The 18630-nt window shown below is 41.2% G+C and overlaps 1 protein-coding gene across 3 annotated transcripts in view; it reads left to right on the top strand.

Moving 5' to 3' along the window:
• LOC109903933 (rho guanine nucleotide exchange factor 10) overlaps window positions 1-18630 on the top strand; it is a 91849-nt gene that overhangs the window by 4985 nt on the left and 68234 nt on the right. For all 3 annotated transcript variants that reach the window (XM_020500952.2, XM_020500950.2, XM_020500951.2), the window contains exons 2-3: window positions 10340-10452; window positions 17474-17899. In XM_020500952.2, coding sequence (XP_020356541.1) covers window positions 10413-10452; window positions 17474-17899 — 466 coding nt within the window. In that variant the 5' untranslated portion in view covers window positions 10340-10412. The remainder of the gene's footprint in view (window positions 1-10339; window positions 10453-17473; window positions 17900-18630) is intronic.

The following is an 18630-nucleotide window of genomic DNA, read 5'->3' as shown; positions in this document are numbered from 1 at the left end:
GTCTGTTACTTGAACTCTGTAAAGATTTTATTTGCGCTGCAATTTCTGAGGCTAGTAACTCTAATGAAATTATCCTCTGCTTCAGAGGTAACTCTGGGTCTTCCTTTTAGGGCTGGGCGGTATACCGTATTTTACTATATACCGGTATTTATGCATGGACCGGTTTGGGTTTTTACTTTACCTTCTATAATGGTATTTGAATGTTTGGTTTGTTAAATGTGATATGCTGTGTGTAATGTCAATTTTTATAGTTTACTCTCCTACTTGAGCCACCCCTTTCTGCTCTCTCTATGCCTCTTTCCAAACAGACATAGTCCCACCCCCTGTCACTCAAGGAGCGCATTTGTTGTTGCTTGACCACAAGGCCCTTTTGTTCCGTCTACATGGTCAATGCAGCAATGTTGACGACAACGATGTTTCCACTTTGATCTTAATATAAATCCACAAGTGTTCTATGATTACAATATTAGTTTGTGTCTCTTACATCTGCAAACAGCTAGTTTGTATTTTCTTAACAAGTTAAGCTAAATCGTGTTCGCCACTAATGCTAATAAAAGTACTGAGTCAGAGCAAACGTAGCTAGCTAATACAGCCTGATACCAGTACTGGTGGAGGCCTAAATCAGCATGTTGTTTGTGCAACAGTATCTTCTAAATCAAAGAGAAATAGGTGAAGCATGAATATGTTGGCTATATGAATAAAGATTTAATGTAGCCAAAGATTATAGGGTCCCTTAGGGTAGGAACCAAAGTGATGTTCAGTGTTTCCTGTCACAATAACTCGTCCATGGCATTTTCATTCGTTGTCATGTCAAACACTGTATTCAAAGTGCCCACTATTATTTATGTTCTAACTATAGAATGTTTATTATAATTCTATTTCCATGATTCCAAAAGTTCATCCAAGTGTTTTGATCTAAATCGCAATTGCAACATTTTGGTTAAAAATAAGGTGTAGTATTTTTGCCCATATAGTGGCAGTGTGGAAATGATCTCATTTGAGTGCAAGAAATGCTGGAAATTATTTTAGGTTGAATTGAATGGTATAAAACAATCAGAATGGAGATGGACCCATTGAAATAATTTAGAATATGTGTTGCCACCCTAGGGTCTTGCACTACTCAAAGCAAATTTAGAACTTTTATTAATCAAAAACATAAAATTCCGTCAAATTTGTTAAAATACCATGATATTATATTTTGGCCATATTGCCCAGCCCTACTTCCTTTGGCGGTACTGATGAGAGCCAGTTTCATCATAGCACTTTCTGGGTTTTGCGACTGCACATGAAGAAATGTTCTTAAAATGTTTCGTATTGACTGGCCTTCATGTCTTAAAGTAATGATGGACTGTCGGTTCTCTTTGCTTATTTGAGCTCTTTTTGCCATAATAAGGACTTGGTCTTTTAACAAATAGGAATATCTTCTGTATACCCCACTAACCTTGTCACAACACAACTGATTGGCTCAAAAGCATTAAGAAGGAAATAAATTGCACAAATGAACTTTTAACAAGGCACACCTGTTTAATTAGGAATGCACCGATATGACATTTTTGGCCGATACCGATATCCAATATTTTCCTTGCCCAAAAAAAACCCTGATACTGATATAAAAATAAAAAATTGCAGCCAAAAGTTACTTTGTTTGCATTTACGAATGACCCCATTACCAGTAAAACATACGTTTTGATTATTTCATCATACATGTCAAGCAATGAAGTTTCAGGTCTGTCTGTCCGTGGCCTCTCTTCCTCGGTGCGTACTGTCACTGTGTCCGTTTCCATCTTGTCCGGCTGTGTCTACCATTTCACGTAAACCCTATTTCTTGTCTGCGTCGAAGTAGCGGGCCTTGTACCTAGCAAGAATGCCACCGACTCGCTTGTTCACAGCCTCGAGTACTTTTTTAACCCCGTGGTCTGTGTCGGCAGTTTTGTTGAGCAGGCGTTTCAATGCCATGACTGAGGGTATCACGTCTGCTGCAAACGCAGTTGATGAGCTTATTTCTCGAGTCAGTTGTTCGAATGGCACTAGGAGTGTGTTCATGTTTCAAACATGTTCTCAAATGCCATTGAAATGTCAGCAGCGGTATGAGAACCAGCACATTCTTCAGCATGCAATATGGCTTTCCTCAGTACGAAATCCTTGTCGACCCACTATGCTGTCAGACTCAGCATGCTCATGGGGCTGACATCGCTGGTCCAAATGTCAGTTGTGAAGCTAATAGCAGTAACGCAATTAGCTCATAGATGTGCGTTTCAGCATTACTGTATAACTCCGGTAGTGCAACATCTGGAAAAATAGCTCCTACTTGGTAGTGTGTTAACCGGGGCTCGAGGTGTCGGCGAATGCCAACATCATCCACAACAGAGAACTGTTGATTGTTAAAGGAATTAATTTCCCTTATCTTAGCGTTAATGGATTTAGCCATTGATTTGTCTCGCTAAAATGTTCTTAGTCTTTCAAATGACTGCTCGACTTGAACTTGTTTAGTTGTTGGAAGTATGAGCTTTGTATTTTTCTGCTTTGTTCTGTGTAGCTGCTGTATTTTTTTGTGGCATCATTACGTTCGATAGGTATGCACATCAGCGTTAAACTAGACATTGGGCCGATGTTGGCATTTTTAAGTAATATCATCCGATTACGATATGCTTACCTTTTTAAATAAAAAAAAAATGTATTTTATATAGTGCATCCCTACTGTTAATTGAAATGCATTCCAGGTGACTACCCCATGAAGCTGGTTGAGAGAATGCCAAAAGTGTGCAAAGGGTGGCTATTTGAAGAATCTCAAATAAAATATATTTGTCTTTTTCTCAAATTACTCGTTGAATTGTAGCATGGGAGTCACTTGAAGGTCGCATCTGAAACAACATGTTGAATGTGGCATGGTTTGTCACATGCTTGTAAACAGTGTAGACTAACAGTGAAATGCTTACTAGAAGGTAGCATCTGAAACACAAAATGTACAAATTACCTCTAGCTGCAGAGCATCTGTTTTTTAAATAATGTTTTTGAACATGAAATTGATATTTACAATGCAAATTCCTTCACCTCCAGTGTCTATTGCAGACTCACAAGTTGACAGTTACCCTGTGGATAATACAGTGACGGAGAGTCAGTGAAACAATTCCACTCAAGAATAAATAAGGGGCTAGCCAGTTCTATCAAAGACAGACAACCCCCACTAAGTCTAGCTAAGGTAGCTAGCTAGCAAGCAACACATTGGTTGGCTAGCCAATAACATTTTAACAATAGCTTTGGTAATTACGTTATCTAATACATACATGACATTAACTCTACTGGACTCAACTTAAATTTTCTAAATAATTCTTACCTTGGTCAGTCACACTGCACATTGGTGTCAAGCTAGCTGTGTTAGCAAGCTCGATTTAAATGTATTCAGCTGTAAGCAAGGTTCTTCTTCCTCTGTCACCCACCAGGTTAAAAATGTTTTAAATGCCATTATCCACGAGCTTTTTTTAGTGGTGCTCTTCTCCTTCTGAAGAGTAATTGTCAGTTGGAAGCAGGGCTTGAGGCACGCATTTCAAACTGATTGACAGCTCAGGAAATATATATTTACAGAAATCTTTTCAAAATAAACATGTTTATGTTTCATACTTAGTGGTACCTCAATAGCTGCAGAATGTGTTTTCAACTACAACTCAATGATCCAACTTTTGCATGCAAAATGTCACTCTGGGAACCTAATGCTAGGGTACCAGAAGTCAATCGAGAATCAACATTATCATCAGGGTAGAGAAGGTTGTGAGGTGTCTGTTTTTAAACATATTTGATAAATACACTTCCCCCAATATCATTTATTGAAATATATTCCAATCTATAATTTTTCTTTGTGGGTGACCTACCCTAATAAAGCCAGTGCAGCTTTAACCCCAACCCTAGGATATGCTATTGAAGTGCGTTTCCCACACCCGACACCTGTGCAATTACAGCTGCTGATGTGAAATGCCATGCTGCTCCTCTGGCTATATTGATCCCTGTGTCTAGGTCAGATAACATTTCAGGTCTGTCGGAGGCTTTAGAAAGCAGCTATGAACATAATACTCAGCTATGCAATGGTATTACATTGAGTTACTGCATGCTAACACGCTCTGTAGATCTGTTTTCATTTCTCTTCATGGGCTCTTATAGCCGAGCAGTTTGCATACACAAGGATATATCATTAGTTATTGCTGACATGAACATTCCGAAAGTGTGTTAGATTTCTAATGAGAGAAATATCCAATATACTTTAAGCTCCACTCCTTGGAGGCTGACTGACTACATGCTGCTCTCTCATCTGCTCTCACTGTGGTGTTCAGGGTTCCTCCTCTACATGTCATTAAAACTGGTTCTGCCTGGCCCCCTGTCAACACACACACACAGAGAAATAATTCCATCTAGACACCATTGCCTTAGAGCAATCAAAAAACAATACATACCTTGGACTAAACATCAGCGCCACAGGTAACTTCCACAAAGCTGTGAACAATCTGAGAAGGCAGAAGGAACATAAAATTTGACATACCAATTAAGCTCTGGCTAAAAATACTTGAATCAGTTATAGAACCCATTGCCCTTCATGGTTGTGAGACCTGGGGTCTGCTCACCAACCAAGAATTCGCAAATTGCGACAAACACAATTGAGACCTGCATGCAAAAATATCCTCTGTGTACAAGATAAAACACCCAATAATGCATGCAGAGCAGAATTAGGACGATACCCACTAATGATCCAAATCCAGAAAAGATATGTTAAATTCTACAACCACCTAAAATTAAGCAATTCCCAAACCTTCCATAATAAAGCCATCAACAACCGGAGATGAACCTGGAGAAGAGTCCCCTAAGCAAGCTGTTCACAAACAGAGCCCCAGGACAGCAACACAATTATACCCAACCAAATACAGAGCGAACAAAAATAATTATTTCCAATGTGTCAAGTAATTAACAAAAAAAACAGAGCAAACTAGAATGCTATTTGGCCATTAACAGAGAGTACTGACCCAAACTTAAGGAAAGCTTTGACTATTTGCAGACTCTGTGAGCATAGCCTTGCTATTGAGAGAGGCCGCCGTAGGCAACCCTAGCTCTCAAGAGAAGACCGGCTATGTGCACACTGCCCACAAAATGAGGTGGAAACTGAGCTGCACTTCCTAACCTCCTGCCAAATGTATCACCATATTAGAGACACACATTTCCCTTAGATTACACAGACCCACAAAGAATTTGAAAACAAATCCAATTTTGATAAACTCTCATATCTATTGGGTTAGCAATCACAGCAGCAATATATGTGACCTGTTGCCACAAGAAAAGGGCAACCAGTGAAGAACAAACACCACCATTGCAAATACAACCTATATGTATGTTTGTTTATTTTCCCTTTTTTACTTGAACTATTTGCACATCATTACAACACACATGACATTTGAAATGTCTTTATTCTTTTGGATCTTTTGTGAGTGTAATGTTTACTGTTTCATTTTGTATTGTTATTTATTTCACTTGCATTGGCAATGTAAACCTATGTTTCCCATGCCAGTAAAGCCCCTTCAATTGAAATCGAATTAAAGTACGGAGCGGGACAGAGTGCCTGGCCATTTTCGTAGGCTACAGGACACTGTCCTCCCCAGTGCAAGTATCTGTCATCCCTGTCTATCTATTCACAGAGAGTTCTGTTTGTGTGTGTATAATGGACCACTGATTACAGTAATGCTGGTGATGGGAGACAATGACACACTGGCAATAACACAGCCATGCAGAGAGACACAGCTCCAGCCCGAGAAGGAGTGTGTGTGCATGTATGTAGAGAGAGGATTCTCTCTACTGGTGCAGCTGTGACTTCCATAGCTGGCTCTGGGTTTTGTTTGTGACTCTGTCAAACCATTTGTGGAATGCCACTTGTCATTAAAAGTGCTTGAGATGTTTTTTTTTGCTTCATACAGGCGTCAATCTCTTCAAACAAGACGCTGTCAATGACACACAAACAATTTGGTCGCCTGGCTGCAGTCTTGGTTTGAAGTAATCGACTAAGTAGATTGTCATTATGCAGCAGTCAATATATGTGATGACTCCTCACCCTTTGGGAACATGTTTATTATTACTGTTGTGACTAGGGCTGTGGCGGTTTCGTCAGCCGGTGATTGTCAACCAAATAACTGTCGGTCTCACGGTGATTGACTGTTAATTAACATAAACACATTTAGCATCTTCTGGCTTCCACACATGGCCTACAAGACATTTTAAAAAGTACATGTAAGGTAATATAGCCTACACCTTCACAATAAATCCATCATTTTATTTTAGACAGATCTAACGAAGCATGATATGAAGAAAATGTAGTCTATTTCAGAAAAGAATAGGGTACTCTGAGTTGTCCTGGTGTGGCTATGCCAAATGGCTGTGGGCTACACTATTTTATATAGCAGACGAGATTAGCTTTTTTATTCCACTGCATTATTTTATATTATGAAGAATACAATTGAACAATAAAATATAAATATTTTCTCCCAACGATTTCAGGGAGAGCGCACATGCGGCTATTGTGTTGAACGGTTAACAAAGAAAATGGTACTCCTGTATGCTTAATTTAGAGTTATTAATGTAACTTCAGTTCTACAAACGTTGAGCTATAGGTTTTTATTTTCAATTTTTAATACATGATGAGACTAATGATTTTGAAAGGTCACTTGAAAGGCATGAGCTCTGCTTTGTTTTAGTTTTTTTGCGCAGGCTGTACACACTTCATCAGTCTCTCATTCACAATTTGACCAGCACTTGATAATGGCTCGAATTTCACAGCGGCATCCGCTTTGTGTCTGTAATGCACCCTAAAAAAATCCATGCCTTTTGTGGCCCGGAGTGCTGCGTTGTGCAGTATTGCTGCGTTGTGCAGTATTGCTGCGTTGTGCAGTATTGCTGCGTTGTGCAGTATTGCTGCGTTGTGCAGTATTGCTGCGCAATCCAAAGCGTCTCTCACTCACGTGGCTCTCCGTCACGTGATCTGGTCTTTCTCACAGGCTACAAGTTAAGACAGACACATCGGGGATGCAACTGTGCGCGTCCTTATCAAATGCCGAGGTGCATATAAAAGATTTTGGAAGAACTGTCCACGTTTTACAAACAAGATGAGTAGGCCTAACGAACAACAAAAGCACTAGCATTTTATCCCCCATAGTACAAAAGCCAACCTATTCTGTTAGAAATAAATATTCTTATCAGTCTGGGACAGTTGTGTGATTTGATGGATCCCAAATTAATACAACCACTAGCATAATTTTTTTTGTTCAGTTAAGAACAAATTCTTATTTTCAATGACGGCCTAGGAACAGTGGGTTAACTGCCTGTTCAGGGGCAGAACGGCACATTTGTACCTTGTCAGCTCGGGGATTTGAACTTGCAACCTTCCGGTTACTAGTCCAATGCTCTAACCACTAGGCTACCCTGCCGCAACAGCCCTAGCTGTGACTCGTTTTAGTGACGTTTGTTGTGAACACACTGGAAACAAATCAGCAGCATTAACAGCAGGCCCTAGATTACTATTTTCCTGTCTGTGCATGGCCAACCACAGAGGTTTACTTGTGTTGCTGACTTGTAATGATATGCTTGGTCAAGTCTGTCATCAGACTGTTCTCTTTTTCTCCCCCCCCCCCCCCCCCCCCCCCCCGGGTTGGCTCAGCTGCCTGCCCGCCACCCTGCCTGCCACCTAGACCTACTTTAAAGGAATGTTTGGAAGCTTCCAATAGGCGTGGTGTAGTAAGTATAGGATACAGACCAACAGTGAGTTTGTACAGTACCAGTCAAAAGTTTGCACACCTACTCATTCAAGTTTTTAAAGTTTTTTTTTTATTCATATATATATATATATATATATATATATATATATATATATATATATATATATATATATATATATATATATATATATATATATATATATATATATATATATATATAATAAATACAACTTTTTTTCTTTTCCTACATTGTAGAATGATAGTTAAGACATCAACTATGAAATAACATATGTAATAATCAAAAAGAAAATAAACCAATCGAAATATATTTGAGCCACCCACAGGCCACGCAGGATCTCATTTAGCCAAGGTGTGTCTTGTTCCTCACTGAGCAAGTAAAACAACAGGGGGTTAATGGAGGAATCTCCGGAAAGGCTGTCTGTCTGGACTCAAGACTGTTGTGTACAGTAACCTGAGTTTAAGGTCTTCTGTAAAAGTGAGACAATAGGTTACATTTAAATGTCACATTAATCAAATATGAGACATGGCCCATGAGAATAACCATATTAAAGGTATTTAATTTAGGAAATATCAGGAAGCCCAGAGGATGTACACACCTGATTGCTGTATTTCCTCTTCACCCCCTCCAGCTCTCCCTCCCTGCTTCCAACTCCCTCCCTTCCCTTGTCACAATCACAACTCATACAGTAGTCCTGAGGATAGCGATGATGAATCATTTTGTCAGTCATGTTAAGGGTGTGTCCCATCCTTTTAGGACTCTTTATCCTTGTCTAAATCTGTCCGGTTAGTCACATGTCTAGTTTTAACTTTGTGCCGTTATAAAGTATTTTGTCTCCAGGACAAACATTTTCTACCTAACTGTCTGTTAGACATACAATACTGGTCCTGTGTGTTTCGTTCACACCCTCTGCTGTCTGGGTGGGGACAAAGATGCAGAGGAGCTTGACAAAACAAGCTTTGAATCTCTAAGTGGTATATCTTTTGGCTCTTGTTGCCAGCATTGGAATAGAGCAGTCTTATTCACAGATGCTTGTTCTGTATTGTGAGCTTGTCTTATGGTGTGAGTTGAATTGGAGAGCAGAATCTCTGAATAGTATGGAACATACTAGAACTCTGCAAGGGTCCTCTTATTCTATGGAATGACATCACTGCTATATCATCCACCCTTGAGGATAGTTTGACATTTTAGTCTATTTTGAAGGAAGTAGGCAATTACAGAAAGACTTGACCTACTTTCCAACCTAAACTTGAAGCTTATTTTGTTGGCGTCATCTATGTGTCCAATCATCTATTTAACAAAATGTTAGACAGTGGAAGAATGCGCTCTCTCTCGCTCTCTCTGGTCTCATGTCTGTGCAGGGCTGTGAAAAGTGAGCCCTCTGTTAACCCCACCCTCACCTTGACCTCTGACTTGCATACCTGTCACTACCCTGTCCCTCCGTGTTGGACCTTTTACAGGTTATAAGGTATTGAGATCAGAAATGCTGTAATGTGTAAAAGTGATAGGCTTACAGTACTGCACATGCAGAAGTTTATTAGGAAATAATTTGGAGCTAGAATTAGTGAACTATATTGAATTAAATTCTACTGTACATCTTGATTTGATAACAGCTGTCCACAAGAAATAATTTCCAGCTTTACTCCCATCAACAAAAAATGAACACATTTTTAGGCTAAATTAGCCTAGTTCTTCTTGGTGAAATCTGGCTTTCAAACAATGAAAACAACTGCTAAATTTAGACATCCTAATTTGGACAGCTGTTATCAGATGTCCAGTAGAGTTGAACCTCGTAGCTGTTAACCCCTTCTTCCTAGTTATTTTGAAAATAAGGACATGCATGAGTGATCAGAGGGAGTTAAAGCTACAGTAGGAGATTACTGACTCACTCTAAATCAATCAACAGGTTACAAAGTGCTTGAGCAGCATTGACGCCTGACTGAAGCGATATTGAACACACATACACACACACACTGGTAATGATTAACGACCAGGGTTTTCCTTCTCCATTCCCATGGTGTGAAGCTTCCAGCTCCACCATGTTTACTTACACAAAATCACTGACCGTAATCGTGTCAGTGGATACAATAACCCTGCTCTGACACACACACACACACACACACACACGCACATCATATTAACTGTTTGTTAATATGGACGTTTTGTATCTTGATGTTTTTAATTTTGTCTGCATTAGAAGCTCAGACAAAAGAGCCACAATGCTCCTCTACCCTTCTGGTGTGACTAACATGGAATTAAGAGTGTTGTTGGTTTACCATCGGCTGTGGGTAATGCAGTGCCAAATGCCACAGTAATGATGTATCAGTGCTAAGCTACTTTCATAAGTGTATATCATATTACATGCCATCTTTTGACATTTTTCCATGTATTAATACTCATGTTCATGTATACCATGTGACCTTACCAGGCAAAAGTCTAGTTAGGCTATAACTTGGCCATATAGCTCAGTAAAAACTGCTGCAGATGATGCATCTGAACATTCGTCTATGCTTAGCTAATTGAATAAGTAGACAGTATCATAGCACGCTATCTTAACATTCCATATGTCTGTTTCCTCCAGGGAAATGTGTGGGTGTAGAGGACTACCACCAGGCTGCTGAGTGAACCTTTATGCCCAGAAAACAGCACCCAGTATGGACATCATGGAAGACTTCCCTCTCCCACCTCCTGAAAGTAAGTAATGCCAACATCCTCCTCCTCTCTTCCCCTCTCTCTCGGACTCAATCTCTCCCAGCATATATATATATATATATATACATACACACACACTTTTGTGTGTGGACACTCCTTCAAATTAGTGGATTTGGCTATTTCAGCAACACCCATTGCTGACAGGTGTATAAAATCTCGCAAACAGCCATGCAATCTCCATAGACAAACATTTGCAGTAGAATGGCCTTACTGATGAGCTCTAACTTCATGGGATGCCACCTTTCCAAATAGTCAGTTCGTCAAATTTCGGCCCTGCTACAGCTGCCCTGATCAACTGTAAGTGCTGTTATTGTGAAGTGGAAACCCCTAGGAGCAACAAAGGCTCAGCCGTGAAGTGGTAGGCCACACAAGCTCACAGAATGGGACCGCCTATTGCCGAAAAATCGTCTGTCCTCGGTTGCAACCCTCACTGCCCCTGGAAGCAACTTCAGCACAATAACTGTTCGTTGGGAACTTCAGGAAATGGGTTTCCATGGCCGAGCAGCCGCACACTAGTCTAAGATTACCATGTGCAATGCCAAGCGCAGGAAGGAGTGGTGTAAAGCTTGCCGCCATTGGACTCTGGAGCAGTGGAAACGTGTTCTCTGAAGTGATGAATCACACTTCACCATCATCCACCATCTGGCCGTCCAACAGACGACTCTGGGTTTGGCAGGATGCCCCAATGCGTAGTGCCAACTGTAAAGCTTGGTGGAGGAAGAATAATGGTCTTGAGTTGTTTTTCACGTTTGGCCTGGGCCCCTGAGTTCCAGTGAAGGGAAATCTTAACACTACTGCAGACAATGACATTCTAAATGATTCTGTACATCCAACTTTGTGGCAACAGTTTAGGGAAGGCCCTTTCCTGTTTCAGCATGACAATGCCCCCTTGCACAAAGCAAGATTCATACAGAAATGTTTTGTCGAGATTGGTATGGAAAAACTTGACTGGCCTGCACAGACCTGACCTCAACCACATCGAACACCTGATGAATATTGAACGCCGACTGCGAGCCAGGCCTAATCACCCAACATAAGTGCCCAACACTTCACTAATGCTCTTGTGGCTGTATGGAAGCAAGTCCCCGCAGCAATGTCCCAACATCTAGTGGAAAGCCTATAGCCGCAAAGGGGGACCAACTCCATATTCATTTTGTGATGAGATGATGAGCAGGTGTCCACATACTTTAGATCACATAGTGGTGGATGTAGCTCATTGTCCTGAGATGGTATCTTTTATTTAATTTAATTTATTTTTTTGTAACAGCAAGTGCAGTCTATTGTAATGTTTTAGCAACATTAACTAACAGGTCTCCAAAGGGTGTTTCAGCTCATGGTGATGGCCATCTAGGTATTCTATGGATTTATTCTGGTCGTGTTGATGAAGTAATAGGTTTGAAACGTCTGTTTTGGTGGACACACTGATGGTCAGCTCAGCTCCCAGAGTGCCTTTCAAGATGGACATAGCAGAGTGTGCAAACAACACATTCCTCTCCTCCTCCGCTGCTCTGGATCTTGTGGGCCACGGAACGAAGGAGTGAGGAGGAGGAGAAATGTGCCACGACTGCGAAGAGCAGACAATGTGCGTCAGTATCCAAGCCCGGGCTGAATACTGCAGCATCTCTCACACACACACACACACACACACACACACACACACACCCACCCACCCCTCGGAAAGGAACAGGCCAGATAAATCCCTCAGTTGCCTTGTTGCCGTGGCGATGCTGGAGCACATCGTAAGCCAATGACTCATTGAGCAGAGCAGTGTGGCAGACGGGAGAGGAGGGGAGGCACAGGAACAGAATCCATATTGTGGTTATGAATTAACAATGGGTGCTGGGGACAGGCCTAGTGTGTGTGCTGACTAGAGACCATTGAGAAGACTGCAAGCACGCACATTCTCACAGAGCCAACTGTCTATAGCTTCATCATCCACACTCGATTGTGACCAAATTATTGAATGGGCAATTGATGTGAATCATCTGTTCAACTTTTAATGCAATCCCTCTTACATCACATCCAGCTCTGCTTTACTTGGCCCTGCCTGTGCTTCAGAGAGTAGACATGAAGAATGTTAGAATGAAGATTCATCCCATGGCTCAGCAGTGATACAGACCTCTTCAGCAGTGGCTAGCTATTTCCCTATCTGTCTAACTGGTCCAACACAGCTGTTCATTACCACGGCTGATTAAATCGCTTTCCAGCTTTTCTCTCCTAATGTTCTGCTCAAGCGCTTTCACTGACGTTTAGTGTTGTAGTTGGCATAAAGGTCAGGGGTCACAGAGCCCATAGTCAATCATAATGGTGATTTAGACTAGAGTGCTCATCGTGCTGTGGAACTCAAAGCTTTTGGGTTCCTGAGACGTTGGTCTGTGTAGTATGGATCAGAACCACTTTGGTGAAGGACTTATTTAACAGGTAGTTTAGTCCTGCTGGGTTAGTAACTAACCTCTTTGGCGCAGGCGTGCCGCTAGCGACCCACCTCAAGGACATCCGGTGAAATTGCAGAGCGCCGAATTCAAAATACAGAAATGATCTTTAAGCCAATGTATAACACTTGTATTTTTATGAATGTTTGTTATGATTAACTTCTTGTTAATCCAGCCGCTTTGTCAGATTTCAAAAAGACTTTACGGCAAAAACATACCATGCAATTATCTGAGGACAGCGCACCGCTGACAAAAGCATACAAACATTTTCCAACCAAGTGGAGGAGTCACAAAGTCAGAAATGCAGATAAAATTACTTACTTACCTTTGAAGATCTTCATCTGTTTGCAGTCCCAAGAGTCCCAGCTACACAATAAATGTTTGTTTTGTTCGATAAAGTCCGTCTATATCCCAAGATGCGCGTTTTGTTAAGTAATCCACTGGCTCAAAGGCGGTCAAAACGTGCAGACGAATACATCCTAATGGTAAAGTTCGTTGAAACATGTCAAAAGATGTTTATAATTAATCCTCAGGTTGTCAATTGTCTAAATAATCAATATTTAAACCGGACAATAGCGTATTCAATAGAAAGGAAAAACAACGAAGGGCGCGCATATGGTCACGCGGGCATACCAGTACTGCACGCTTCCTCAGTCCACTGACAGAAAGGTCTCCTTCATTTTTCAGAAAACAAGCCTGAAACAATGTCTAAAGACTGACATCTAGTGGAAGCCATAGGAACTGCAATCTGGGTCCAAACCCATTAGATACTCAATAGGCATTCACTTGAAAACCACCCACATCAAAAAAATCCCACACTTCCTGGATGGATTTTCCTCAGTTTTTCACCTGCCATATCAGTTCTGTTATACACAGACATTATTTTAACAGTTTTGGAAACTTTAGAATTTTCTACCAAATCTACCAATTATATGCATATCCTAGCTTCTGGGCCTGAGTAACAGGCAATTTACTTTGGGCACGCTTGTCATCCAGAAATACTGCCCCCAAGCCCAAAGAAGCTAACGAGTTGTGTAAGTGATGCGGTTGATGGTTAGTGGGCCTAACCTCTAGCCTGAGAAAGTAAGGCTAAGTTGCTATTAACCAGTGTTTGTTGTAACTGTTGTATAAACGTCAGCTCAGAGTCAGACAGGAAGTACTTAGCCAGGACAGGAAACATAACTGATATAAATGAGGGTCAAGAAGAAAAAGGTATAGGCCTATACTGAGAAAGCTGAGTAGAAAATCTTCTCATTTAAAAAATGCAAAGTGGGAAATTAAGAGTTGTAACCTCTGATTTGGTCATTCAGGAAATTGGGCCATACATTTTTCATACTTTCTTAGTAGGAACAGTCAGGATATGAGAGTTCACTTTGTAGGTTAACCTAGTCATGGGGAAGCCTGAATCCTGATAGGACAGTGTTTGTACTGGGACTGAGTCACATGAGGAATCTGTGATATGTTAAAGAGCAGAGGCATGCCAGTTTATGTTAGAAACTCAGTTCGGACCAGGGAGGTAAAGTAGCAGTTTCAGATGGGGACGTGGCCTCCTAAACTGGAGCTACTGCCTCCCATAGGGGAACTGTGGTATAGGACTCTGGATCCAATAAGAAGCCCATGGACTTAGACTCTTGTGGAGAGAAAGGAAAGTTTGAATGGGCTGAATACAGAGCATTCCTTTCATCTATTCCACCAGATGCGTTATGTCACCGTCTGTGAATGATTTCACCAGCATTCCGGCAGGCATTTTGATGTTGTCTTTTTCTTTTCACACCTTACCGCCTTTTCATCAACCCTTTACACCCCTTCCTCTTTATCTGTCCTACTTCACCTCCTTTGTTCAGTATGGCAGGTCCTCACCCGTCCGCTGTCAGAAAGTACCAGAGATGTGCTCTCACAATGCCTGTCGATTTAATTTGAGCATTTTTTGGGGGGTTCTTCTATGCCTTACAATGGTGTCAGTCAGTGTCCTCAATCTGTCACATGTTCAGTTGAACAAACCTACTGTGACTAACCCAACACACAACCCTCCCAATGGAACCTCCTCTACCTTAGCAGTGAAAAGAACAATAAACTGTATAGAGAGAGCAGGTTGCCCCTAACCCAAAACACCATGTCACTTTAAGAGTACTCCTCTGAATGAGGTCTACAATGACATTAACATTCCATATACACCCTCAGCAGTTTAGGTCAGAGAGGGAAAGCCACCTCTCCATAGTGTTTTATAGACGGCATTCCTTCAGTTTTATTTAACTAGGCAAGTCGATTACGAACACATTTTTATTTACGATGACGGCCTACAGTTCACCCTCAAACTATTGTAGCTGAGTCGGGCCCTATTCATACAGGGATACCTAGGCCTGTTCTGGAACACAAGTGCTACATCTCAATAGTATAAAGTGACTTCCGTTCCTCATTTCCATTTCTTCATCCACACCGATCTGAAAGGAGAGGAAGCCATTTTGGACTGTTGAGATACAGCCTAGCAAGAATGGGAAAGACGGTGGTTTTCCTGGTCACTGGGGGTGTGACAACTCTGTTTCCTGTTCACCTAATTGCATTGTGGGAAGACAATTTGTTATTTGCCTCCTGTATGTCACAGTTAGTCATTGGTTTCTTTGAACAGAAAGTAGCAGTTACATTTTTTTACTCTGTCAATAGTTTGTTTTAGCAAGACCTTTTTAAGTATTGTGCACAACCTCTAATGTTCCCATAACATCACCATAATGTTCCCATAATGTTCCATGTTAAACTTTAACTTGCAGGGCTTGTTTTAGGCTGATATCTGATGTTCTCTTGGATCAATACCCAAACGTTAGTTCATTAAAGAAATTAATAATTTGCTGTCAACATTGTAATGTAAGTACTAGTAGTTGTCTTTACATTACGTTTGGATTGATTTGGAGCAATTATATTAAACTTCCTGTTTTTTATATTTTTGTATTGAATGAGTGATTTTATTTTGGTATATAATTTAGCTAGAGTTATATTGAAAACAGACCCACCCTTTTGCTAATTACAAACTTGCATTTGATGGAGTGATTTATATTTAACTTGGTACTATGTTTTGAAGTTGTGATGCTCTTTGAGCGTAATTATTAAACTTCAATTGTTCTACTTCCATGTGTCTCATGTTCTCACTCTTTTTCCACATTTTGTTGTTACAGCCTGAAATTTTCTAAATGCTTTCAAATTCATTAAAAATTAATCTAAAATGTCTTCAGTCATTAAGCACTTAACCCCTCTTTAATGGCAAGCCTTAACAAGCCCAGGAGTAAAACTGTGCTTAACAGGTCACCATAATAAATAGCGTATAATCACCCTGTGTGAAATAATCACTTTGACATGATTTTGGAATGACTACCTCGTCTCTGTACCCCCCCCCCCCCCCCCCCCCCCCCACACACACACACTTATCTGTAAGGTCCCTCAGTCGAAGTGCATTTCAAACACAGATTCATCCCCAAAGACCAGGGAGGTTTTCCAATGCGTGGCAAAGAAAGGCATCTATTGGTAGATGGATAAAAATAAAACAAGCAGACATTGAATAATCCTTTGAGCATGGTGAAGTTATTAATTACAGTTTGGATGGTGTCACTACAAAGATACAGGCATCCTTCCTAACTCAGTTGCCGGAGAGGAAGGACACCGCTCAGGGATTTCACCTTGAGGACATTGGTGACTTTAAAACAGTTAGAGTGTAATGGCTGTGATAATAGAAAACTGAGTGCGTCAACATTGTAGTTACTCCACAATACTAACCTAATTGACAGAATGAAAAGAATTCCAAAACATTCATTCTGTTTTCAACAAGGTGCTAAAGTAATACTGCAAAACATGTTTTGTCCTGAATACAAAGTGTTGTATTGAATTTACCCCAAACATTACACATTACTGAGTACAACTCTCCATATTTTCAAGCGAAGTGGTGGCTGCATCATGTTTTGGGTATGCTTGTAATCGGACTGGAGAGTTTTTCAGGATACAAAAGAAACGGAATGGAACCAAACACAGGCAAAATCCTTGAGGAAAACCTGGTTGTCTGCTTTCTACCAGACACGGGGAGATTTTAATTCTCCTTTCACCTGGACAATAACATAAAACACAAGGCTAAATCTATACTGGAGTTCCTTACCAATAAGACAGTGAATGCTCTGGGCGAGTTAGATTTGATTTAAATCTGCTTGAAAATCTATGGCAAGGCCTGAAATGGTTGTCTAGCAATGATCAAGAGCCAATTTGACAGAGCGTGAATTAAAAAAATAATAATAAATGGGTAAATGTTGCACAATCTTAGACTTGCGCAGAAAGACTCACAGCTGTAATCGCTGCTGAAGGTGATTCTAACATGTATTGACTCAAGGGGTTAAATTATCTAATCAAGATTATATTAGTGTTTTAATTTTGTATTAATAGTACAGAGTATTTTATGTGGATTGTTAATTTTTTTAAACCGTTTTAGTCCCACTTTGTAACACAAAATGTGGAAAAAGTCCAGGGGTATCAATACTTTCTGAAGGCATTGTATACGTTAGCTGTGTTGATCTGACTCTCCCTCTCTCCTCTCTTAGTGTTGGTGAACGATGTGCCCTACGCGGATGAAGAAGAGGGGGAGCAGTTTGAATTTGATGACAGTGGGGATGAGGTCCCTGAGGCAGACCGGTTGCCCCCCGCCCCTCTGGCCCCTGACTACGGGGCCCAGGCCAATGGTGTGGCCCCCCACCCAGAGCCAGAAGGAGAAGACCCTGAACACCACCTAGAGGGGCAGCCCTCAAACTCAGACCCCCCAGCAGCGACAGCGACTGTGGACCCAACTACTGCTACAGTTGTCGCATCACTTCCAGTTCCAGCTACCATGGCCACAACAGACACAGCAGTTGTGGCTGCAGCAGAAGGGGAAAAGGCTTCAGCAGTCCCAGTCCCAGCTGACACAGACAGTGACCTACCCCTTCCTCCACCTTCAGAGGACTCCTCTCCTGTAGGAACAGACTCTGTTGGTTAGTGGAAACAACCGTTCAGTGTTCCTCTTTAGAACCTGGAGCTCTGAAGATGGGCTCTCTTTTGTCTCGCCGTAGTCCAAATATACACAAATAATGTACCTCCAAAAGCATATCATAGCTCCACACTCAGTGGGTGCTGTACAGTAGAGGGTGTCATGCAATCCATCAGCGCATGTTGTGACTATTGCCTCCACATGTTATATAACCTCATTCTGGCACATGCTCCATGTCCGGCAGGGATAGACGATAGCACCGCCCATCTCTCTCCTGACCCCTGGAATCGCTGGCTGCAGGGTTACTCCTGGAATTCATTAAAATAATATATGCCATTTAGAAGACTCTTTATCTAAAGCGACTTACAGTCATGCGCGGATTAAGTTTTACGTATGGGTGGTCCCGGGAATCGAACCCACTACGCTGGCGTTACAAGCGCCATGCTCTCTACTGTTGGACCGTAAACACACAGCTGTCTCTGTCTGAACCAAGCAGATTGGAGTATTAAGAAAATTTGCTGTAAACCACAGTCAGTATTCTTCTTCAGTGTTCTCCAATGATCTTATTCACTTAACCAAATTGCTCTTATGAAATGTTATGGCACTACCTTAAAGTATTTCGGAGCTGCAAAGTAATCCACTACCAAACTAGTTCCAGCACATTCAGAGCATCCAGCAACTGTAGCTGTGTTGTATTGATGGGGGCTCATTTGGGGCTAACAGACTGTATTACAT

The sequence above is a fragment of the Oncorhynchus kisutch genome, linkage group LG14 (assembly GCF_002021735.2).
Source record: "Oncorhynchus kisutch isolate 150728-3 linkage group LG14, Okis_V2, whole genome shotgun sequence".
NCBI classification, from domain to species: Eukaryota; Metazoa; Chordata; class Actinopteri; order Salmoniformes; family Salmonidae; genus Oncorhynchus; species Oncorhynchus kisutch.
This window is presented reverse-complemented; position numbering and strand designations above follow the sequence as displayed.